General features: G+C 36.9%; 2 protein-coding genes across 2 annotated transcripts in view; both read right to left on the bottom strand.

Moving 5' to 3' along the window:
- pcsk5a (proprotein convertase subtilisin/kexin type 5a) overlaps positions 1-5420 on the bottom strand; it is a 51370-nt gene extending 45950 nt beyond the window's left edge. Inside the window, exons 1-4 of the mRNA XM_062989194.1 lie at positions 5244-5420; positions 2726-2830; positions 2354-2464; positions 905-1039 (exon numbers count right to left, since the gene is read on the bottom strand). Coding sequence (XP_062845264.1) covers positions 905-1039; positions 2354-2464; positions 2726-2830; positions 5244-5420 — 528 coding nt within the window. The remainder of the gene's footprint in view (positions 1-904; positions 1040-2353; positions 2465-2725; positions 2831-5243) is intronic.
- A 3012-nt stretch (positions 5421-8432) lies between these two features.
- LOC134303367 (annexin A1-like) lies at positions 8433-21474 on the bottom strand. Its single transcript, XM_062988751.1, has 13 exons — positions 21393-21474; positions 19257-19324; positions 19007-19121; positions 18670-18764; positions 17848-17961; positions 17096-17186; positions 15558-15637; positions 15421-15477; positions 15231-15324; positions 13674-13769; positions 13404-13462; positions 9566-9688; positions 8433-8559 (listed from the first exon to the last, which is right to left on the bottom strand). Exons 2-13 carry the CDS (start codon positions 19314-19316, stop codon positions 8503-8505), a joined length of 1041 nt encoding a protein of 346 aa, XP_062844821.1. The 5' UTR covers positions 19317-19324; positions 21393-21474; the 3' UTR covers positions 8433-8502.
- Positions 21475-25570: the final 4096 nt, after the last annotated feature.

Genomic DNA, 25570 nt, shown 5'->3' with positions numbered 1-25570 from the left:
GCCAAAATCATGAAAAAGATAAACAAATAAAAATTAAAACAAATTTCGCAGCCCCATGCGGAGAGGCAATAGAACATATAGTAGAAAAGTGCATACGTCGGAGTACGGGCCATCACACTACACACTACAAGAGAAAATGGTGAATCCAGGTGGCCATGTGCTCACCCCACAGGGGCATCAGCAATAATCCCACAGCGAAATGAATGATCACACAGGAAAAAAGGAAGAGTTAGATAGAAGGTGAAAATCACTGGGGTGTGATAAGAATTCCTTTATTTGTCATAAATACATATACACGTGTACAGTACAATTAAATTACTTTTCCACATATCCCAGCTTGTTTGGAAGCTGGGCTCAGAGCACAAAGTTAGCCATTGTATGGCACCCCTGGAGCAGACAGGGTTAGGGGCCTTGCTCAAGGGCCCCACAGTGGCTGCATAGCAAAGCCCAAAGCTCTAACCAATAGGCTACCACTGTCCCAATAACCCACATTCTTAGAAAAAGTATAAAAAGAGGAAATCAGCCTGTAGGTGTTGGAAAAATGTAAACACTGTACAATATACGACAAAGAAACAGTGGTGAGGGGACCAACAAAGCCAGTATTTGCAATGCTCTCCCAGCAGCAGCAAATTAATTCTGACAAAGTGAATGCCCCGTGTCAATAATATGGCAGATGGGCATGATTCTGTAACCTTTGTCCACTAACTTTACGTTAACTTATACTTTTAAAGTTGTTCTTTTGCAGCATCAAAACTTTTACTGTTATTTACATAAATGTGTCCAATATATGATTGGATGGTCAGGCCACCTGTTAAAATATGTTTCAATTTAATGCAATAAATTTATTCATGGGTTATGCATGTATTAGTTACACAATTAATCTGACAGACATAAAAGTAGTTACATAGTTCTGCTTCAGGTCTGGGTGTTGCCTCTCCACACCATCATCCAAAATCGTGACCACCACTCCTTTTCCTGTGTAGCCTCTTCTCCATGCAGCCTTAATGTTCATGTCAGTGAGGCAGTTTTGATCACAGTTCTGTAGTGGACCAAAATGGTAAATATGTTAGAATTTAATAAGCTATTCCTTTTCTTTGTATTACAATATACGTATGTAAATGTGTGTCACTTGTAATTTAATTAAACACTTTTAGGGTAAAGATAAAGATTTTATCAAACTTAAGTATTATTCTATGGAGCGTGGCGGATATGTAATGAAAATCTACTCATCGTGTAAATTGTAATAATGTAAAAAGTAATATTTCATTACTTGCTTGGTGGCTATGACTGTTCTCATTTCATTTTTCTCATTTCAGTAACTGACTAAAACTGAGAACTTTTTACATAACACTCTGTGTTTATAGCGTTCCTCATAAAATACGTGTGTTTTTAATAGTTATACTGATTGTGAACATGTGTTTTAGCTTTTTTTTCAAAAATCATCTTTCCTCTTTTAAACTGTAGCCCACATTAAAGTTAAGTGTAATAATAGGATCCAACTACAGTATAGATAATGTAAATGTATCGAACAATATTCCATCACCTAATAATGAAGCTTTAAAATATGACAAAAATCAACATAAAAAAACCTGACAAAATAGTAAGCTGATCCTTATCACTAATAAAAATAGCCCAATTAATGCCTAGTTCACACTAAACAATTTTTGCCCTGATTTTCGCTCGCTGTCCACGCCAAACCATAATACCAACGCTGCATTGCAAAAAATATATATTAACCTCTAACTCACTACAGAACAGACAATCCCTGCTGGATGTGTAGCCAAATCCACTCAGGTTAATTTATTTTTCCCACTTGATTTTACGCTACTTATCAGCGCACAAACAACTTTGATCGCTTGCATTTAATTAAATTTAATTTAATGTTGACGTGCATTTTTGGACATGGTATCACTAGACCCCGTTTTTATTTGTTGTGTGTGTTTTTGTGACAAAACTTAATTTGGGAGACCAGATAGACCCGCCTGAGATTCCTCGTAGTGATAGATTGTGTAGTGTGTAATCCCCTATCGCTGATCAGTCGTGTAGTGTGAAATACACAACTTAAAAGACCCCTGACTGCAAGAGATCCAGTTGTGTAGTGTGAACTGTACAGCGATCTGACGACTTGGAAAATAGTGTAGACTTGGCATTAGGAAACATTTTTGCCTTGCTGTGTTTACTTGTATATAAATGTGTATCTTAGAGGCCTGCACCTATCTATGGCAATATTGGAGCATATAGAATCATTATCACTATTTTAGCTCACAATTTGTTTTAAATAGGACCACTAATCAAATGGTGTGTGTGTGTGTGTGTGTGTGTGTGTGTGTGTGTGTGTGTGTATGATACTAACAATGTACCACGAGCTGTGCCATTGTGGGTCGTTAAAGTTGAAAACGGCTTCAGTGGCTTTGCTGATTCGTTTCATCCTCTTATGAACCATCTGCTGCTGAATCCACTTTACCTTTGACATTAGAAACAGAGTAATCTAAGGTACATTGATACTGAGATGCACCAGCCGATCACACAAAAGAAGTATTTGAAATGAATAATTTAACAAGAATAATTATGCTGTATAATTACATTTCTTAGCTATTTTAAGGCTGGGTTAGTGTAGTTTTGTGCACTGGTGTGTGTATGCTAGCAGGTGTTTGCAGTTTAGGTGTAGTCTGACCATTAACTATTCATTGACTTCTCAGTAACAGCAGAAACACAATCTAATCACCTTGCTTTCTGTCGTGATGAGACTGTGGTTCCCTCTACTTGCTATGGTAGAACGTTTTATGGTCCCTTGATGGAAGAAGTGGTAGTGGTGCCTCAGACCACCAATCTGTACCAGCAAATAAAAAAGACAATTAACCTGTGCATACAAGCCATTCTCCAGCATATCTGTAGGTACATCATGACTGGCAGAGGTATAAATTATGCACTCATCCTTGATGTATTCAATTGAGCTGGTGACTGGGTCGTCTTACACCGCTGAAAAACTTACCATCAAGATGCAATCTGACCTAGAAGAACATTGTTGGTTGGAGCTTAAGCCACTGCTTGACCCTTGTCTTTGACACCCTACTGCCATGATGCTATTATGTTGTCCAAGAGTGAAGAAAAACTTCACCTTACATTAAAACAGCTGGCACAGTATAAAATGTATATAATAATTAATAGAGACGCCCACATACGTATCATATCCACTATTTGTAATAACTACGTTGGTTTAGTTTTTGTTATGTTGAATAACAAATAGCCACTAAACATTTTAGATTCTTTATGATTTTTAACAATGGGGATTAAGTTCCTTTCTTTTGCATCCTTTTTAAACCAAACCCAACTGTGTTTTTTTGTGAAAAAAAATATTTATCCCATCTTAATTTCTTCATATTTTTGCATACTTGTCACTTTTAAATGTTTCAGATCAAGTACTTTTGATATTAGACGAAGATAACCCAAATACATTTACATTTTTGGCATTTAGCAGACACTTTTATCCAAAGCGACTTACAGTTGTGACAGTATACAATCTAAGCAATTGAGGGTTAGGGCCTTGCTCAAGGGCCCAACAGTGGTGACCTGGCGGAGACAGGGCTTGAACCGGTGAACCTTCTGATTACTAGTCCAGTACCTTAACCGCTAGGCTACATCTGCACATTGATTGATGATAAATCAATAAAATTATCTAGGAAACCAAATTTCATTCAATATTGGGTTCAGTTTAACTAATCACACCCAGAACTGATTACTGCCAGACATGGTCAATCTAATCATCAATTTAATAAAACCTGCCTGGCAATGTGAAGCCGGGTAAAAGGTCTCAAAAAGCAGTACATGATGCCACATTCTAAAGAAATTCAAGTACAAAGACATTAAAATCTACTGGAAGTACTGGAAGCTTTGCTTCTGCAGGACCCAGATGACTTGCCATAATTGATAGAACTATGAATAGACTACAGACAGTCCTGAACTCAAGCGCAGTAGGATTATGCAACAAAAAAATAAAGGTTTTGAAGTGGCAAATTCAGTAAGCTTCTTAAACCTTAAATAGGCAGATCATGCACAAAAACCCTCCAATGTAGCGGAACTAAGAAGAGTGGACAAAAATTCCTCCAAAGCGATGTTCCAAGACTCATCACAAACATTTGATTGCAGTTGTTACTGCCATGGGTGGCACAACCACTTAGAGGGCCATAACTTTTTCACATGGGTGATTAAATTAATAGGTTTTAAATAAATCAATATCTTAATTAAGCGGAATGGTCATCATCAAGCTGCATTTTGTATTTACTTGTGTTGTCTCTATTTTATATAAAAATTAGCTGGAAGATTATGGACAAATTAGCAAAAAAGAAGACATTGGTGGAGGTAAATACTTTTTCACAGCTCTGTATTTTTATTAACTGTAATCAAAGAACCCAGTTTTAAACATAGTTCCGGTAGTGTGTACTTCTGGCATACATTCCAAGTAGTTTGTTGTCACTGACATTGCTGTCATACTCCCAGCTGTACTTAGGTTCAGTACATTTGTTTTGGCCTTCTAACTTATTGCTCTGACAGTGAATAAGGGCAACTTTTGAAATTTAGCTAGTTTATATAATCATGCCTGCTGACTGTAAAGTCGATACAATTTTGCTCCATTTAATTTGTGAAGTTTCTAATTACTCCCTTGATGATAAATGGCTAAGCATTTTTTACATTATAATGATACCACTGTAAAACAGTGATAATGGTTGAACATTTAAGAAATCCTAAACATCCAGGTTAACATCCAGGTTAACTTAAAATATAAATACTGTTGGTATTATATTGAGTATTAAAGTTCGGCATAAATATAAATGGTTATTGCTTTATAAAACAATAATTAAAATAAAGAAGCTACTAAAAGCCCTTAGAAATCAGTTTTCTTTCTATACATACTTTTAAAATAGATTTGAAGTAAATTCTTATACGATATAGATTTCATAAACAGTATACAAGACCAGTTCAGAAATAACTGTATTTATCAATCATTTAAACAAAGACAGGGCTTTCATTTATATTTTAACTTATTTCCTAAACCAAAATATTTGTCAAAAATACCTGAACAATAAATTAAATTATTCCTACTTTTGTAAATATAGCAGATGATTTTCAATAAAGAGAACTAATTGTGATTATTTAAAGCCCCAGTCTGCAAAATCCTGCCTGTCTAAACACATTAAACAAAACAAAACAAAACAAAACAAAACAAAACAGTTTAGGCTACATACCTGTCCCACATTTAGAAATCCATACTTTTCAGCAATTTGATCAGCATGTTTCTGGCCTCCAGTGATTTTAACTGCCCAGTGGTTGGTAAATAAATTCGCATGGCAAAGTGGTAAGATGATCGTAAAATACAGCCAAAACTGAAATGGCACTGCAGATGGTTTTACATTAAACGGCATCTTCTAAACGCTTCTCATCAAATATCAACCCGATCATATGTAACTATAGGGTTGAGTTTGTCCTAAACTAAAGCAAGAAATACAGACAATGCTTCCCAGTAACTGTCTACATTCACTGTGTCTTAATCTGGGATGATGAGCTTCTCATCAACTAGGGCTTCTGTTGCAGGTTGTATATCAAATTACAACTTTGACACTTGATAGTGGAGAAAAGCCACAGGTAGAATACACTTAAAAGCAGCACATTGTACGACCACTGGGTGGTGCTGTAAGCCCCTTTACAACAAACTGGGCCTTTTTACTCATTACAGTTTTATTAACTATAACACTGAAAGAAGAAAAAAGTATTTAACCACTTTTGTATTTATTTAATATACATCCAGCACTTACAGTACATACAGCATGTAAAATATCTCCTGAAATAAAGTGTTTAGTAAAACTACTTGGATATATATGAATATATAACCCTATACTACTCCAGAGTCCAGTGGCAACATGCTTTACACCACTCCATCCGATGTTTGGCATTGTGCTTGGTAATGTGAGGTTGCATGCAGTGGAACTTGTCCCATGAAGCTTTCAGCGTTTTTGTGCTGATGTTAATGCCAGAGGTGGTTTGGAACTCAGCAGAACATTGGTGACTTAAGCACGAGGTGATCCTGCTCTGTAACTTGACATCGTCTGCCACTTTATAGCCAAGCTGCTGATCCAAAATGCTTTAACTTTACAATAATACCACTCACAGTTGATAAAAAAAAATATTTAGAAGGAATAAAATTGCATGAAGTGACTTGTTGCAATAGTGGCATCATGGCTAAGTGCTTAATTTGATACACATGTGGCAGTGGGACTAAAAGAAACATCTGAATTCAATGATTAAGAGGCATGTTCCAATACTTTTGTCCATGTAGTGTATGTACTGATGCAGGTCATGCTACAGGATTGTTTGCAAAAAAGCACCCCCATATTATGATGCTCCTACCTCAGTTTTAATGTGGATATGGTTGTTTTGGGAGTCATACATGCATCACCGATTTCAGTTGTCTGAGTAGCGCAGTGGTCTATTACACAAGCCCATAACCTATTGGATGGCTAAGCATTTTACAGACATTGCTGTATTTGGGGAAGGGATTGCCAAAGCCTTGTGATAGATTGGTGCCCTTCAGGGTTTTAACCTACCCAGGTTTTTAAATAAGAAAACTGGTTTTACTTAACCAAACATTTAGTTATGCCTACTCAGTAAGATAACAATAATATTTAGTTAAGTAAACTCAGGCTTTATCATTGTATGTTTATGATAGTGGCAAACACAATAAGTGGGCATTTGGTCCTGGGTGGTCAATAAGCCAATGATCTTTTGAATGCTACATAGTAGAAAGAGGTACATTACATGTTTTGTCTGCTCAATTTAATTTCATTTACTAATATACCTCCATTCCTGCATTTCAGGCTTGCAACACATTCCAAAAAAAGTTGGGACAGGGGCATTTTAGGGCTAGTAATGAGGTGAAAAAACGAAATAATGATGTGATTCCAAACAGGTGATGTCAACAGGTGAGTATAATCATGGTTTAGTACAAAAGCAGCATCCAGGAAAGGCTGAGTCTTTGATGAGCAAATATGATCAGAGGATCTCCAGTTTAACAAAAAATGGGTGAGAAAATTGTTGAAATGTTTAATAACAATGTACCTCAAAGAAAGACTGGAAGGGAGATTTGCATATTTCTCCCTCTACAGTGCATAATATCATTAAACCATTCAAGGAATTAAGAGGAATTTCAGTGCGTAAAGGCCAAGGGTGCAAGTCTAAACTGAACGCTTGTGATCTTCAATCCCTCTCACAACAATAGCTGATATAACCACATGGGCAAGGAATTACTTTGGCAAACCTTTGTCAAGCACAAATGTGGAAGAAGAGGGTACGGATGCTGGACTGGCCTGCCTGCAGTCCTGACCTGCCCCCAATAGAGAATGTGTGGAGAATTTTAAAACCTAAAATGTGACAAAAAATTCAAGTGGTAAATGCTTCACTGTCCCAGCTTTTTTGGCATGTGTTGCAGGCTTGAAATCCAGGAATGGATGTTTATTAATAAATGAAATGAAGTTGAGCAGACAAAACATGAAATATCTCAGGTTCATCCTGTCTGCAATAAAATAAAAGTCAAAGTAACTGTAAGAAACTCATTTTCCATGCTGTCTCAACTTTTTCTGATTTGTATTTTCATTATAACTTTGCTTTTCACTTTATATACTTAAGAAACGTTTAAACAAAAAAGTAATTTACATTAAAAACAATTTTATGTATCTGATAAATATAAAAAAACAAAATATTTACAAACAAATCACTGCTTAACCATGCTGTAAATTCACTAGTCAGTTGTTTTGATTACATAGCATATGTCTATAGTAAATTGCAAATTTATTTAAAAAAAATATTTTTTTGTATTTTGGACATAAACATGTTTGAAAAAAAAAAAAATGTGTATACACAACCAACTACATTTTGTAATTACCTTTGGTTACTCCAGCTCCATGGGTAAAATATTTGAAAGAACAATTATATAGTTTATTGCAAATTGCTATTCGGTATAAATGTTAATAAAAAACTAAACATTAAAAATTGTTTTTGTTCCACACAGGTGTGTGTCATCTGACAAGTAAAGTCACCTGGCATTTTTTTTATTTTTATTTTGCTAGCTAACCCACAAATTTAGCTTGAGTTAAATCGCTTAGCTGGGACAGAAAATACTATAAATAGTTAATAGAGTTTATTTCACCTCAGATATTTGCACATTAGTATGGTTGTCATCATGTTTGCCCACTATTTCACACATGCAAAGCCTTAATGAATCAAACCAGAAAGATTTTGGGTAGAAGATGTGAATTTAAACAAACAAATCAATTATGAACATATAGTTAAAAAAGCTCTTATTAATAAAGAATGTGAACATGCACACTGCACTTAATATTTATTAAATCATATCATCAGGATTGTACAACTTAACAGATTGGTAATTATTGTTAGTAATAGTGTATATTATTCTCATGTGTTCCCATGTGTACACCACGAAAATAATCTTGTTCACTGGTCTCCACAGAGCATCAGCAGAATTTTCTCATAATCTCCTTTGGTTTCTGCCTGTAAAGACCACATTCAGTCAAACAACAGAACAAATAGAGCACATACTGCTGCTGGTTACAAACCAGATTTTAAAAAAAGTTGGAAAATTTTGCAAAACGTTATAAAACAAGAATCTGTGATATGGTAATTTTCACCTCTCCTACTAATTACACTTTTACTTTGACAACACTAATTGTTGCAGTTTTGCAAGTGGAATTTTTCTCCATTCTTGCTTGATACAAGACTTCAGCTGCTCAACGGTCTGTGGTTACCATTGTCTGATTCTCCTCTTTATGATGCACCAATTTTTAAATGAAGTCATTGTTGCAGTGCATGCAGAATGATGCCTGGCATTGAATTGCTAAAATAACCATTAAATTCTGAAATCCTAGTAATAGACGTCACCTTGATGGCAGCATGTGTCCTCTATGTGCCACTGATGCCCCCATACCATGACATGTTGGCTTTTGTAATTTTTACAAATGCATGGACCGTTCAATCATGTAACTGTAGATATCCATTGTTAATGAAGACAAGCTAAAATGTGGACTTATCTTTCAACTTGGCTGCTTTTTGCATAATATTCATGTACGGCTCTCTTTTTGTGGAATCAAGCTTCAGGTTGCATTTCTTGGAGCAGAGGTAGATTGAGCCCATGTGACTATATTTATTACAGTACCATGAAATTTTCTCATGCAATACTGTCTGAAATCTTAAAAGTACTGTAATGCACAATTGGACTTCTTCTGCCTTGCCTTAAACAGACTGAGATTTACTTAGATACTGTATGTATGGTAAATGGTGAAAGACCTAACTTAATTGCAATATTGTGCTGAGATATGTTCTTTTTAAACTGACAATTCTCTCACAAAGTTTGGCCTTATTTGTTTACAAAATACAATTATGCTGGTTAGCAAAACACACGTACAAAGTCATTTCTTTGTACCACTTAAATAAAGGTTTAACAATAATAACATATCACAGATCCCCGGCATTCTTGACAGAATAAGCACTGTTAACTTACAAGAATATCTTGCTGAAGGGGCTTGCCATACATCCTTTTGTACTCCTGCATAATTTTTTGCAAGTCCACTTCTGAACGGCTCACTATGATCCTAGTCAGTGTGTCGCAGTTTGTTCCTACACCCTGACAATAAAGAAGGTCATGTCATGTCAAAAAACTGTAGTGTAATTAGTAAATAATTTGAGACATTGATACAAATAGTAAATCATTTACTTTATTTCTTAGAGGCAGTTATCTTTAGAAATGTATTGACGTGCCATGAAATTAATTAAAATAAGCTGAATTTAACATAACATATACAGTGTATCACAAAAGTGAGTACACCCCTCACATTTCTGCAGATATTTAAGTATATCTTTTCATGGGACAACACTGACAAAATGACACTTTGACACAATGAAAAGTAGTCTGTGTGCAGCTTATATAACAGTGTAAATTTATTCTTCCCTCAAAATAACTCAATATACAGCCATTAATGTCTAAACCACCGGCAACAAAAGTGAGTACACCCCTTAGTGAAAGTTCCTGAAGTGTCAATATTTTGTGTGGCCACCATTATTTCTCAGAACTGCCTTAACTCTCCTGGGCATGGAGTTTACCAGAGCTTCACAGGTTGCCACTAGAATGCTTTTCCACTCCTCCATGACGACATCACGGAGCTGGCGGATATTCAAGACTTTGCGCTCCTCCACCTTCCGCTTGAGGATGCCCCAAAGATGTTCTATTGGGTTTAGGTCTGGAGACATGCTTGGCCAGTCCATCACCTTTACCCTCAGCCTCTTCAATAAAGCAGTGGTCGTCTTAGAGGTGTGTTTGGGGTCATTATCATGCTGGAACACTGCCCTGCGACCCAGTTTCCGGAGGGAGGGGATCATGCTCTGCTTCAGTATTTCACAGTACATATTGGAGTTCATGTGTCCCTCAATGAAATGTAACTCCCCAACACCTGCTGCACTCATGCAGCCCCAGACCATGGCATTCCCACCACCATGCTTGACTGTAGGCATGACACACTTATCTTTGTACTCCTCACCTGATTGCCGCCACACATGCTTGAGACCATCTGAACCAAACAAATTAATCTTGGTCTCATCAGACCATAGGACATGGTTCCAGTAATCCATGTCCTTTGTTGACATGTCTTCAGCAAACTGTTTGCGGGCTTTCTTGTGTAGAGACTTCAGAAGAGGCTTCCTTCTGGGGTGACAGCCATGCAGACCAATTTGATGTAGTGTGCGGCGTATGGTCTGAGCACTGACAGGCTGACCCCCCACCTTTTCAATCTCTGCAGCAATGCTGACAGCACTCCTGCGCCTATCTTTCAAAGACAGCAGTTGGATGTGACGCTGAGCATGTGCACTCAGCTTCTTTGGACGACCAACGCGAGGTCTGTTCTGAGTGGACCCTGCTCTTTTAAAACGCTGGATGATCTTGACCACTGTGCTGCAGCTCAGTTTCAGGGTGTTGGCAATCTTCTTGTAGCCTTGGCCATCTTCATGTAGCGCAACAATTCGTCTTTTAAGATCCTCAGAGAGTTCTTTGCCATGAGGTGCCATGTTGGAACTTTCAGTGACCAGTATGAGAGCTGTACTACTAAATTGAACACACCTGCTCCCTATGCACACCCGAGACCTAGTAACACTAACGAGTCACATGACATTTTGGAGGGAAAATGACAAGCAGTGCTCAATTTGGACATTTAGGGGTGTAATCTCTTAGGGGTGTACTCACTTTTGTTGCTGGTGGTTTAGACATTAATCGCTGTATATTGAGTTATTTTGAGGGAAGAATAAATTTACACTGTTATATAAGCTGCACACAGACTACTTTTCATTGAGTCAAAGTGTCATTTTGTCAGTGTTGTCCCATGAAAAGATATACTTAAATATCTGCAGAAATGTGAGGGGTGTACTCACTTTTGTGATACACTGTACACAAACATGAAATATTAACTTCTGCAAATGCTACTTTCTACATGTTACAATTAGCAAATTCAGGAAATTCATGCACCTTTGTTGTCCAAACTTTTGCTTCAAACACTTAATGACTTCTGACAATGACAATCTGTGATTTGTATTAATATAGTGATAAATATAAGGGAAAAAATAAACCTTGATGAATTTTTGAAATTTGGACTAAAGAGAAGTCTTGCCAGGTTCATTAGAAAGCAAAGCCTTCATTAGCATTTACATTTGCGGCATTTTGTCTAAAGCAACATACAGTTAAGACTGAATAGCCTACAATTTGAGCAACTGAGGGTTAAGGGTCTTGTTCTGGGACCCAACAGTGGCAACCTGGCAGTAGTGTGGCTTAAACCAGCAACCTTCTGATTACAGGTCCAGTACTTTAACTGCTGAGCTACCACTATCTGCAGTACAGAAGTTCTTTTTTTTATCATGTCTCATGTCTAACCACTCCAGTGTTGCTTTGACAGTGTTGCTCTGAGCCAGTGTGTTAAATGTGGTCATTTTAAGCTGTATAGCAAAGGGGATCAGGTCTTTATCAAGATTTCTCCAGACTGAGCTGCAACCATTTTTTTAAACTGATCAGTTAAAAAAAACTGTTGGGGACAGTGGTAGCCTAGTGGGTAGAGCTTTGGGCTATCAACTGAAAGGTTAAGAGTTTGAATACCAGCTCTGCCATGCAGCCACTGTTGGGCCCTTGAGCAAGGCCCTTAACCCTCTCTGCTCCAGGGGCGCTGTACAATGGCTGACCCTGCACTCTGACCCCAGCTTCCAAACAAGCTGGGATATGTGAAGAAAGAATTTTTGTATTGTACATCAGTATATGTATATAAGACAAATAAAGGCAATTTAAAATTAATTAACTGAGACTCTGGATTTTGCAAATTCTTCCAGTTAGGTCCTCTTGCGGTCACATTTAAGAGTAACAGTAACAGTGAGGTATGTTCACTTTCTTTGAGACTGTTGTGCATCCCTCTCCAGATCTGTGATGCTTCCAGATTAGAGCCTCAGACATCACTGTAATGCTATTTTGACTATAATGCTGTAATGCTATAATTTCCTTGTATGCACAGATAAACTTGGTTCCATAAAAACTAAATTATGTTATATAAAATGTGTATAATTTAAAACTTTGGGCACCCCTGGTCAAATTCCCTGTTTTGTATATTTTTTAAATAAGTGTGAATAAGTTAACACATGCACTACAGGGAACAGATATGGTGCTATGAAAAAGGAACCACCAATAGTATCCCTACTAATCCAATGTTATTTGGGTGGTGAACCATTCTCAGCACTGCAGTGACACCAAGAGGGTTATACCATAGTAGTGTGCGTGTGTGTACTGGTTTGAGTGTATCATGACAGAGTAGTACTATATTTTTATCTGTATGGTAGGTTTAGCTTATAAAATAATCAATGATTGCATGTACCAGAAGAACTGTCATAAAATATGCAGAATTTTTAGTTGTGTTCTTTCTGTTGTCTATGTAGATTTTTAATATGTATATCTATGACCTTATTTGGCAATTTCTTAACCAATTTAGCATAGCCAATTAGTCTTCCACTGCTGGGGACCCCAATCACATCTGATGAGGTCCTTACACAGCGTCGAAGAACCCCTAGCAAACTAGTGGTCAATTTTGTCTGCTGCAGGCACTGCCAATTGTGCCTGCTAGGGGGCGACCAGCTGACAGAGCTGAAATTCAAACTTGGAAAATTCTGGTGTGTCACCATACTTGGCAATATCTTCTGTATAGCAATTGAGTTCTGAGAGAGTGTGTGTATTGGATAGTGTTACATTAGTAGAAGCAATAAATGAAAGTTCTATTTTTTTGTGGTGCAGTAAAAAAACTGACTATGATCTTAATCTTTACCTTCATTGCCTGATTCAATCTTTCAGCAAAGTATGCAGACTTGTTCCAGGCTGCTTTTACTGCGCAAACAACACATTCATCAGTTAAACTTTCCAGAGAGACAGGATTTTTAAATACGTATTTAAACAAGAATGTGGATACATTCATTTTGCAAACATGACGCTCAAAAAACTGGATTAGCATGTTTTTTTTTATATTATTTATCAACTTTACCATGAACAAAATACCTAACGTACGTACAGAATGAATTTCAATTTCACAGACACTTACCCAAGGTCATGACAAAGTCCTCAATGTCTCCACTCAGTTCACTCTCCACTGCTTTCGCAAAACCCTCTGCACTAAGCTTTTCGTAATGCTTAAAAGCTAAGAGCACATACAAAATGTAATAATAATATTAAACAAAAATTAAATTAAAAAATAAAAATAATCATACATTACAAATTATAATTATATATTTCTTGCTTTAACTCCCTCCATCTCTAGCAGGAGTTTTTGTTAATAGTGCCATGTCACAATTATTCAACTCCTTTATAATACTGCTGATCTTTAAACCTACTGGTAGTCCATATGACCTAAAGTTGGGTTACAACATGATTAAACCATTGGAAACTTAATAACAAGCCTTAATTTCCTTCAGCTGTGATGTGTTATATAAACACCACCTGGAGATTCAAGTATTCTAGGTGTATTCTAAGGAGCTGTCGCAAAAGCTGAGAGAGAAGATCATTTCATTGCACCAAAAAGCCAATGGGTATAAGATGATTTCCAGGACATTAATCATTCCTAGAGACTCCACTGGGTGTACGACATGGTGCAGCAGCAAACCTGGCCGTGGGAGAAAAATATTTCATCCACAGAATTTTTTAGGGATGTCAAGCCTTCAGGACAATCTGGACAATGAGGAAAACCGCTTTGCAAGACGTAAGACCAAAAGAATACCATCACTAAGCACAAGCATACAGGAGTGTCAGTGTTGATGTAGGGTGTGTATCAAGGATTTACAGATATACCAAGGCATTGTTATGCCCTCTGTGAAAATCTAATCTCTCCATCTAAGCGGAGGCAGACAACAGTCATGCTAATAAAGCTCCTTGAATTGAATTGAGAGCCTTAAATACTCTGACCAACCGCCAACTCCACAGCTTCTTTCCCCAGGCCATTACCATACTTAACAAGGACTATTCCCACATCCCTCCACTTCAACAGAATGAACATGGTTTTGTCATACAGTCAATACACATATGCACATATGCAACTTATTTATTTAATAATCTTTATCTCACAATTTTTTACCTGAAGTTTGTCAGTGAACATCTCCATTGCACTGTCTAATGATGTACTGTTTATGTTAATGCTGTATTGTTTATTCTGTGTTTATATATAGTGTTCCTCTTTCTACTATTTAATTTGATGTATATATGTTGACACCTGCACCAAAAGAAATTCATTGTACATCTGGTACTTGGCGAAATAAAGATTCTGAAAAAATTCTCTCAGGCACACATTTAAGCCAACCAAAGCTTGGTTAAGGAATCAGCCTGGAATACCCTGGAGTGGCCTTCAGTTTCTACAGGGGAATTAAATATTTCCAATTGTAACTGTATAATTTATAACATAAACTGTATAAAACAATGTTAAACATTATAAAACAATGTTAATTTGTGGTAAGTACCAATAGTGGCCAGGGCTAATCTGTCTCATATTAAAAGAACTGACAAACTTAATACTTTTAGAACTACAGACCTTAATGTGGTGATCATAGATTTAAAATACCATAAAACTGTTACCAATGTTTCCACATACAAGTGCATTTTTAAAACTTACTTTTGCACAGGTGAGCATCACTTCTGGATGTGAGAATATCAATAAAAACTGAACACACAGTTCCTAATTTTTTCTCCCCAGCTTCAAATAGAGCCTGAGACCACAACACATGCAAACACAAATTTTAATACACAGAAATTATATCTGCCAGATACAGTATGTTAGAAGGTACATTCTGACTATGGTTTACCTTTGCATCACTTTTTGCAAGCCCATCATCAACAGAAGAATCCTCATTTCTTCTACCCTGTGTTAAAATAAGCATTTGCTTTTGTTAGTATTATGTTCATTTTACCATATTTTTCTATATAAATAATCTATTTGTACCTTGCACAGGGCAAGCAGGGCAGTCTCAAAGTTTCCAGTCGTGTCACCTTTGATATCATTCTCTAGTTCTTCTCCATAAGCTGTTATCAACACAGACATCATTATGCATGGATGCATTTTTACTTGTGTGCACAAAGGCAGGTAAAACGATATTTTTTTTTTTTTTTGATTTCTAGGATTTCTAAGGTTTAGAGAATCAAATAAACACAGAAGCATTATTTTTAAATGGAAAGAAGTGGGTCACAAAAACCCAGTGGAATATTTGTGGAACTGCATTTATTGCTTGAAATTCACCATTCAAGATTTCAATAGTAGACAGAAACTGGACAGAAGACATTACTGGCCCCTAAGCCTTTTGGGTTGCTTTCTGTGGACAAAAGTGTTGAAGTGTTTTAACAAACTTATTTATAATGAAACTTATTAAAAATAAGGAAAAGGGGCAATTACAAAAAATTGGAATGATAGGATGTAAATTAAAATAATAAAAATGAATGTAAATTAAAATAATAAATTAGCAATTAACAGTAGTGTTTTTCTACATACACTTGCTTTAAATTTGGACGCTTGGGTATGCTGACTCACCACCACTGAGATCCAGGGATTCGGGGTCCACCTGGGGATCAAACCCAGGACCTTATTGCTGTGAGGCTATAGTGCTACCCACTTAGACAGGTCAGTCTAAAAAGCTCACTAAGACATTCCATATTCCAGATATTCCATATTTAACTGTGAGTGGCATTATTGAAAAGTGAAAGCTTTTAAAAACCTTTGCTGATTCAATAACTGCCAAAAATCCATGGCCAAGCAGCTGCATGCAAGCCTTACATCACCAAGCACAAGCTTGGAGCAGTAAAAATATGTTCTGTGACAAATCATGCTTCTTTATCTGGTTGTCCGATGCACAAGTCTGGTTTGTTAAATGTCAGGACAATATTACATGCCGGAGGAGGGATAACACTAAGTGTTTTTTTTCCAGGGTTTCAGGTCCCTTAGTTCCAGTGAAATTAAGGGAAATCTTAATGCTTCAGCATATCAATACATTTTAGACATTTGTATGCTTCCAACTTTGTGAGAGAAGTTTGGGTTAAGTCTCTTTATGTTTTAGCATGACTGTACAACAGTGCACAAAGCAAGGTCCATAATGGCTGCTAAGGTTTGCACAACCTTACACCATCCTAAAGTTAAACGTTATATGTTAAAGTGAAATAACACAATTTCAGTAACCACTTAATTTCTATATGCACAAAGGTTATTAGTCCATTGCAGGACATTTTACCCTTACTTATTTACGCTCTCACAACATTTATATTCACTTAAGGTTGTGCCACTGGACATTTTCTAGCTGATAAAATGGTTTATCCTTTATAAAATATTCTTTTAATTACCTTTTTAATTTACATTTTAAAATGTTTACAACTATTATCAAAACAACAAAATAATTACTGTAAATACAACAATCCATTTTATTTATATTTCCACGTCATTTTTTAATAACATTTTAAAACTTATAACTTACACATATTGATCCAAATACATACCATTTTTGAAGGCAGCTTTTATCTGTTCAATCTCCTTGTTTGATCTGGTACCCAGAATTTCATTCAGGACTTGTTCATTGGTTCCTAAACCCTGGTTTTGAGTAAGATATTGGATTTTTAAAAGACATATTTGCAGATCTGCAGAACAGTAAATTATTATGGGGTACTTGATGTATGTTATGAATAGGACTACACCAAAAAAAAAACAAAAAAAACACAGCTATTATTTGAATAATCATTAAGACACTTTAATAATATACATGTATACAATAAACAGTGGGGGGCAAAATACCTAGACCACTAGTGAAAATATTTTTATTTAATACAATGTTTTACATACAAAATTTCAAACCTCAAACTTTGCATACTTGAGAACCAAAAAAAGATTAAGGAGTGCTGACTGTCATGGACTTTCCTCCACAGTCTCCTGACCTAAACCCCAACATGCTTTTATAAGGGAACTTGTAGACAGAGAAACTACACAATGAGTAACATTAAAAGATACTCTTTGGAATATTGTGACATCATGCTAGGATAAAATGACTCATCAGATTTTGCATAAACTTCTAAAGTCCATGCCATCTTGAGTGAATACATTCATTACAAAAGTTCATGTTCATGTTATTTAAAAATGTATTCTTTAAATTATTTTGATTACTTAACTGGGAAGACATTGTATTGTATTAAATTTAAAAAATGCAGAACAGAATTACTTTCACTAGTGGTCTCAGACTGTACCCACTGTACATTACCTTTAAAGCCATTCTAAGCTCATGGGCATCATACTGAGCTGGAGTCATAAGTAGGGCCAAGACCACATCTTCATAGTGAGACTTCAGAGACGATTTTAATGTCTTTATCAGGTCCTTAAAACAAAGAAAGCATAAGCATGTAATCAAGTTCACACAGAAAGTAGTAAGACAAAGATATAAACATATTATTATGGTTTGTAATGTAACTACTCCAGGTAAATGAAAAGATTTGTATATTTAGCATTCTGCATTCATTTCTTATAAAACGTGTTCTGAAGTTATATTAGACAAACAGTCTAACAACAAAACACATTTTAACTTCATGACTTTCACATTATAAATTTACACACATTACAAGTTCCTAATGAAAGACTGCAGTGTGGACCTCTGGGCCAAAACTTCTCCAGAATTAATGTTTTCCAAATTATCCAACTGTAAAGGAAATTACAATTGATGAATTGAACACAACTGGATTGGGAAAGAAAAAAATACAATGTTTTCACTAATTAATACAACAATTTATTCAAATCTGGACAAAACTGGGATGCTGTGACATGTTCTAAAATTCTGTAAGAATTTTGAGAATGGTCTATAAGTTCTTCTCGCTGTTAAACAAGTCTGCTTAGCAGCTACAGGAAAATTATTGCTCCAAAAAATAATCTATTCATTAATAAATATAATGGTAAAATTGTCTTAACTGTGTATAATCAATCAATGTGAACATTTGTAGTAATAATGCAAGTAAAAAAATCCTTGTAGTTCCAAAATGAAAATCCTCTTGCAATTGTGTCTTAAACAATATATGCTTTTATGGTGCCTGACCTTTCCTGTGTCATGTTCATATGCTGCTTTGATTTCTTGTCTTTGTGCATTGGTTCTTCTTGCTAGAACCTCCGTAATAGCACTCTCATCCACACCTACAGAGAGAAAGAATATAAATATCTTCATATGCTACACATATTCATTAAGTATACATCATCAACAGACTTGTATGTGAGCTTAAATCTGTAAGAGTAACATTGCTTTGTACAAAGTCAAAGTAGTAGTCTTGCTTATTGGATAATACTTATACTGGTAATACTTGTTAGACTTTCAGTCTTTGATTGTGTTCCATTTTAGAAGTAATAGCTAAAAATGAGTTAAAATGTGACTGCAGTACCCCTGGTTTCGATTGCTTTCTGCAAAGCAGCAGCATCTCTGTTGGCATTGAAGTTAGGATCAGGCTTGATGGTTCCAAAATAAGGCTTGCCACTTCCTTTGGAAGAATTGTTATCCTTTAATAGACAGGGTAATTAGCAAACAAAACACTTAGCAAACATTTTCATATTTTAAAGCTAGATACTGTATTTCTAAATATGTTTTGAAGCACAGCTTAACCACAATATCACATTAAAATGTGTTTAACCAACCGTGTTATTATCACTCGTCTTGTCTGTTATCTTTTTAATTAATTTCTGGAAGAATGCCATCTTAAGAGCTTTAAAAAGAAGGAGAAATACAAAATATATCAGGAAACATATCAGGAAACTGCAGTTTAAAAATACAAAAAGTATTTCACCCAACTGATTCATATTTAAATCACAATACTCAAAATATCTTTGATTGATTAAATAATAAACTACATCCTAGGACAAACTTCTAACCATTTATATAAGATCTTTATAATGCTATAAACAGTTGAAGTCAAAGATCTATAGAAGAATACCATAAAGCAGAGAAATGTCACCTGTTTGTGTTGATTACGAGTGTTAGCTTCAAAATGTATTTTAAAGGAAATGAACTCCAGTTTTCAGAGTCACACCCACAACTGCTTTCTGCAGTGGTGAATATGGGGTGTAGAAGATGGAATCAGATCCTACTGGTTATACTAGTGTGCATGTAAACAATAGTGCCTAAATTGCGCAATAAGTTGATTCATCATATCCATCCACACTGACTGACTTAGGACCATAAAATCCTTTTATAAACATCTGCAGAATTTAGTTGAGAATAAAAGAAACTTTAACTTCAAATGAATATAGCTGAAATTAGTGCTTCTTGTTGATTTTTTAATTCTGTAATTCTATCACAAAGTTTGGTTTCTTGCTGTTCACTGCAACAGGAAGTATTTTCCTAACATTTACACCTTATTTATCTTACTTTTAAATATGTACTTTTACTTAAACTACAAAATGTACTGTGTTAATAAGAAACATACAGTGCATTTTGTCTAAATGTTATGTTAAAACATAAGTTAATAAAAGCTGTTTTGTTTTATCCATCATTTTAAATGAAGCTGCAGTAAAGTGGATTGCATTGAAAAGCCTAACAATTTATTGTCAAAAGCTGTATTTTAATTATATATACAGTGGTAACTTGTAACTCAACTTCCCCTAAATTCAAAATCTTTGAAACAACACCCTTTGTGAAGAAATGTGTACCCTTAAACTCAACGTTTCCCTTTAACTCAACATGTGTGCGACTGCTGATTTGCTCAACGCTCGGCTTGAGCGAAGCAGTAAAACATCATGTGAATATGAGACGAATCTGCATTTGTGTGGAATAACTGACAAATTTACTCTGAAACCTCCACATGTGTCTGTGTTTATCTGGATTTTTCTGCTGTTTCACTTTTAAACTTGTGTTACAGATCGGGGATCTGAGAAATTGTAAGAATCTGCTTTTCCAAGAGAGTCTAAAATGCTTATTGTTAAAAAAAAAAACAATGTAACAATGTGTTAAAAGAACGGCATAGAAACACTAAACCTCTCTTAATTATTACTGCTTATTTGTTCTTTCCACTAATTAAGATGCATAAGAAAACAATAAAGAAGTAAAGGTAAAGTGCAGGTTTTATTGTATTTTTGATTGATTTTAACTGTTTTTTTTATTGTATTTCAGTGTTTTTTTTTTTTATTATGTTTGTGTTCATTTCAGTGTATAAGTGTCAAAAACAACCACATTGTTTTACATTAGCCTAAAATATATGCAGTTCCAAAATACCTTAAAACTTAACGCCACTCCGAGAACCAACTGACGTTGAGTTTTAAGGTACCACTGTACAGTATAATTTATATTTTTGTACTTAGATTTGTCATTTAAAAAGCATTATTGAAAAACATTTACTGTATATTTACGTACACCACATTACAGTTCAGTAGGAGTACATTTGCCATTTTTTCTAAAAAACCATGATTTTATTCCATGAGCGAAAACATGCAGGACATCCTGAACATATTCATGCACACAAAGCAGAATCAGCTCAACATTTCGGCATGACTTTATACCTATGTGTTATTTACATATTTGTAATTTGGCAAATCTTTTTGCGTGTAAATATTTATAATGGTTAATAATTGGTTGTTCTGCTTCGGTTCAATTTAGCCAAGTGGGAAAAATGCTGCTATACCGTGTTTGGACAGCAGGAGTCACTAGTACACTGTGTAAAACATTATTCTCCAGCATATAAACAACCAAACTGTATTTTTCATTTAATCATTTGTGTTAATGTAATTAACATGCAGAGTCAAAACGTATGTGAAGTAGTTTTACTTAATGTTACTTACATTGCAGCAGCTGTAAAGTTTTATTCAAGGGTTTCTTAGCGTCAGTTCTGGAGATCTACTGCCCTGCAATTTCAGGTTTTTCCTAGGCCCAAAACACACGATTTAGCTCATGGAGGGTTTGATAATTAGTTTATTAGTTGGATCTGGTGTGTTGAAAGCAAAACCCTGATTTATACAATTTTCATACCACACACAAACTGCATAGTGAAGCAAACACCTAGAAAGTATAAAGTTTACTGACAAACGTTCTTAAATAAATTACTGTTCTTAATATTACAACCCAGAAACCATTAACCTGTACGTGGATAAGTAATATGACGTCAGGACTAAGCTGGTTGCCTATCTTCAGCGTTACTTAATCATTCGGTTTCTTAGTTGTAAGATTTATGTTTTATTGTTGTGTTCATACGCAACATTATTATTTATAAAGTCTGTCGTGAAAAGACAACGAGCTAAAGTTTTGTTTCCGTAGAGAGCAGTGAGTAGTTTTTGATATTACATTATTGTACAGCTACATTGTTGCCACTCACCAGTTCAGCGCATGCGCATGTTTAATTTCAGTTCACAACGCTGCAGGATATCTCTCTCTCTCTCTCTCTCTCTCTCTCTCTCTCTCTCTCTCTCATTCGTACTGCCAAATCTTATAATAATTATAATTATCATTAATATTAGTAATAATAAAATAAAAACAATAAAAAACCAAAATAATAACAGTGCCAATTGTATCAGCAATAAAAAAAATAGTACAACAGTTACTAATTATATAGAAGTAGTAATGAAATAAAATAATACAAAGTGTGTGTGTGTGTGAGAGAGAGAGAGAGAGAGAGAGAGAGAGAGAGAGAGAGAGAGAGAGAGAGACATGGTCACCCACTGTCCCTCATCTGGTGCCAGGTGTGTGTATAGTGCTGTTAGTGTGCAGCTCTCTCTGTGCTCCCCCAGTAGGTGGGGCAGTTTGTCAAGGTTCGGGAGGGAGTTCAAGGTGGGGATGATAGTATTAAATTTAGGGGAAATTTGAGTTTGAATGTGGTGGGATTTGGTGCATTCAGTGAGGAAGTGCAGCTCTGTTATTACTGTATTGACAGTGCATTGCTGGCACAGTCTCTCCTCTTGGGGCAGCCAGGACTGTGTAGTTGCCCTGTCTCCATGGCCAGGTCAGACGCACTCAGTCTGTAGCTCGTCAAGGTGTTTCTCAGTTTAGGATCAGATACTGTGTTCAGATAATCTCACTGTAGTGACTGTTTAGGGCCCAATAACACTGTATTTTACTCTGGACTTTAGTTTTAGTTTCCCAATAATTCAGATATTGAATTCTGAGTCTGTGTAATTTGGTTCATTCTAATTGGGTTTGCAGGTTTCTCCTGTTCCTGAGTCTTTATTGTGTTAGTGTGTGTTAGTAATGTGCCAGTGTGTGTTAGTGGTGTGTCTGTGTGTGTTAGTGGTGTATATGTGTGTGTTAGTGGTGTGTCTGTGTGTGTTAGTGGTGTATATGTGTGTGTTAGTGGTGTGTCTATGTGTGTTGGTGTATCGGTGCAGTGACTCAGGACCAGTTGGATGAAGGGACTGGTCACACGCGCGCACACACACACACACTTTACACTTAACTTCTTCCTCTGATTTGTATTTGTCAGCACAAAACTGACACACATTGACACACATTTTTTCCCAAATCAGAAAAAATGGGACATTATAGAAAATACAAATAGAAAAAATGCAGTGTTTCTTACATTTACTTTAACTTTTATTCCATTGCAGACAGTGTGAGCCCAGGATATTTCATGTTTTGTCTGATAAACTTTTTCATTTGTTGATATGTACATCAATTCCTGCATTTCAGGCCTGCAACACATTCCAAATAAGTTGGAATAGGGCAATTTAGGTGTAGTACTGAGATAAAAAAAAAAAAGATAAAAAATAATGTTGATGAAAAATGAAAATTTATTTTTTTCCCCCTTTCTTGCTTCACACAAGACATTAGCTGCTCAACAGTCTGTGGTTGACACTGTCTGATTCTCCTTTTTATGAAACACCATTCATTTTCAAGGGGGACAGATCTGGATTGAAGGCAGGCCAGTCAAGCACATGCACTCTGTGTCTATGGGGGCATGCTGTTGTAGTGCCCGTAAAATGAGGCCTAGGATTGTCTTCCTGTGATAACCACAAATGCCCCAGGAAGAAACGTAATCATAATGGGTTTGTTTTCCGTGGAACCACTGGCCACAATAAAGTAACACACCCCAGACAGGACACCAGTTTATTGTTTTACCTACAAAGGACCTGGTAACCTTTTTAGGATACATGGCATTATACATTTTAAATCAAAATCTGACTGCCTCTAAAACTAAAATGGTTCGATATTGGATCTCCAAGCAGTAAACACAAAAACTATTTACAAAATCATGCTTCTTCCATATTCATCTCAGTACCCTAGACTGTAAATATATGCAGATAGGTCTCTTCATCAGGCATTTTAAATGTAACTACTAAATTAAATTTTTAGGAAAACAGATTATTTCATGTAATATCAGCTTGCTTTCTGTTCTAAAGAGTCAGCTAGTTGGAAAAAGCACAGTGACAAATATTAACTCCCACTTTTGGTCTTGGAGAGAACATGCAAGCTTCACACAAAAAGGACCCGGACCACCCCACCTGGGGATCGAACCCAAGACCTTCTTGCTGTGAGGCGACAGTGCTACCCACTTAGCCGCTGTGCAGCCCCTTCTCTATGTCAAAATGATTTATTGAGAGTTTTTCTTCCTATTACCACTTAACCTGGGAATTATTTCCTACCACTACTGCCCCAAAATACTTAGAGGTTGTAAGGCGTGTTTTTTGGCCAGCATTTTCCATTGTTTTCATTCACCTTGATCACCTTGACCGACCAGGCTGTCAGGTGCCTTGTTGGCACCGCTGGTCACAGCATTTCCTCCATTCCTTTCTCGATCTTGCCATTCTTGTCCACATTGGTCCCATTCGCGATCTAATCTCGTCTTCCCATCTTCTTGGAGGCCTTCCGAGTGGTCTTTTCCGCTCGCGCGGATACCACTCGACAACTGCACGGGTCCACCTGTCGTCGGTGAACCGTGCGACGTGTCCTGCCCACCGGAATTTACTCCTTCTGTACTCCGCGATCACGTCCTTCACTCCACTCCTGGCCCGGATTTCCTCGTTCCGGATGTGCTCTCGCAGTGACACTCCCAGCATACTTCGCTCCATGGCCCTCTGCGCTGTTGTGAGCCGCTGCTCTTCCCTCTTCGTTGTTGCCCAAGTCTCGCTTGCATATAGCATCGCAGGCAAGACTGTGCTGTTGAAGAGGGCTGCGCGAGTAGCCATATCCAGCCTACCCTTCAGCACATCCCGGATCGAGTTGAACGCCCTCCATCCTGCTCTTATTCTGCGCGAGATCTCCTTCTCCATATCGCGTCTCATGTTTACCTCCTGTCCCAGGTAGACGTACTCCTCCACCTCCTCTATCTCCTCTATCTCATCGCCTCTAACCACGATGTTACCCGGCGCTACGCAGTCAGACCGCATGAACTTGGTTTTCGTGCGGTTGATCTTCAGGCCGACCTCCGAGCTTCTGGTGTTGAGTTCTCTCAGCATGCTCTGTAGCTGACCGATGGTCTCTGCGATGAGCACGATGTCGTCCGCGAACCGGAGGTGGGTTAGCAGCTCACCGTTTATCCTCACCCCTCCGTCCCAGTCGATGTCTCTGATGACCATGTCGAGACACGCTGTGAAGAGTTTGGGAGAGATGGTGTCTCCTTGCTTAACGCCCTTCTCGACCGGGATCCGTACGGGTGGCGACAACAGAGCCACGTCGGTGGTGCATCCAGAGTTTGCTTCCCTTGTTTCTTGAGGGATTGAAGCACTGCATTTATCTCCACGCTGTCGAAGGCCTTCTCGTAGTCGACGAACGCGACGCACAGAGGCAGTTTGTACTCTCTCGCTCGCTCTAGCAGTTGCGTCAGAGTGAATATGTGGTCCATCGTGCTGTAGTTCTTCCTGAAGCCCGCCTGCTCTCTGGGCTGCTGCTCGTCGAGTTGTTGCGATAACCGGTTCACAATTATCTTCGTGAACAGCTTGTAAACGTGAGAGAGGAGACAGATAGGGCGATAGTTCTTAAGATCTTCCTTGTCGCCTTTTTTGTACAGCAGGATGGTATTCGACTCCTTCCA

This window comes from Trichomycterus rosablanca, chromosome 26 (assembly GCF_030014385.1).
Source record: "Trichomycterus rosablanca isolate fTriRos1 chromosome 26, fTriRos1.hap1, whole genome shotgun sequence".
Taxonomy (NCBI): Eukaryota; Metazoa; Chordata; class Actinopteri; order Siluriformes; family Trichomycteridae; genus Trichomycterus; species Trichomycterus rosablanca.
This window is presented reverse-complemented; position numbering and strand designations above follow the sequence as displayed.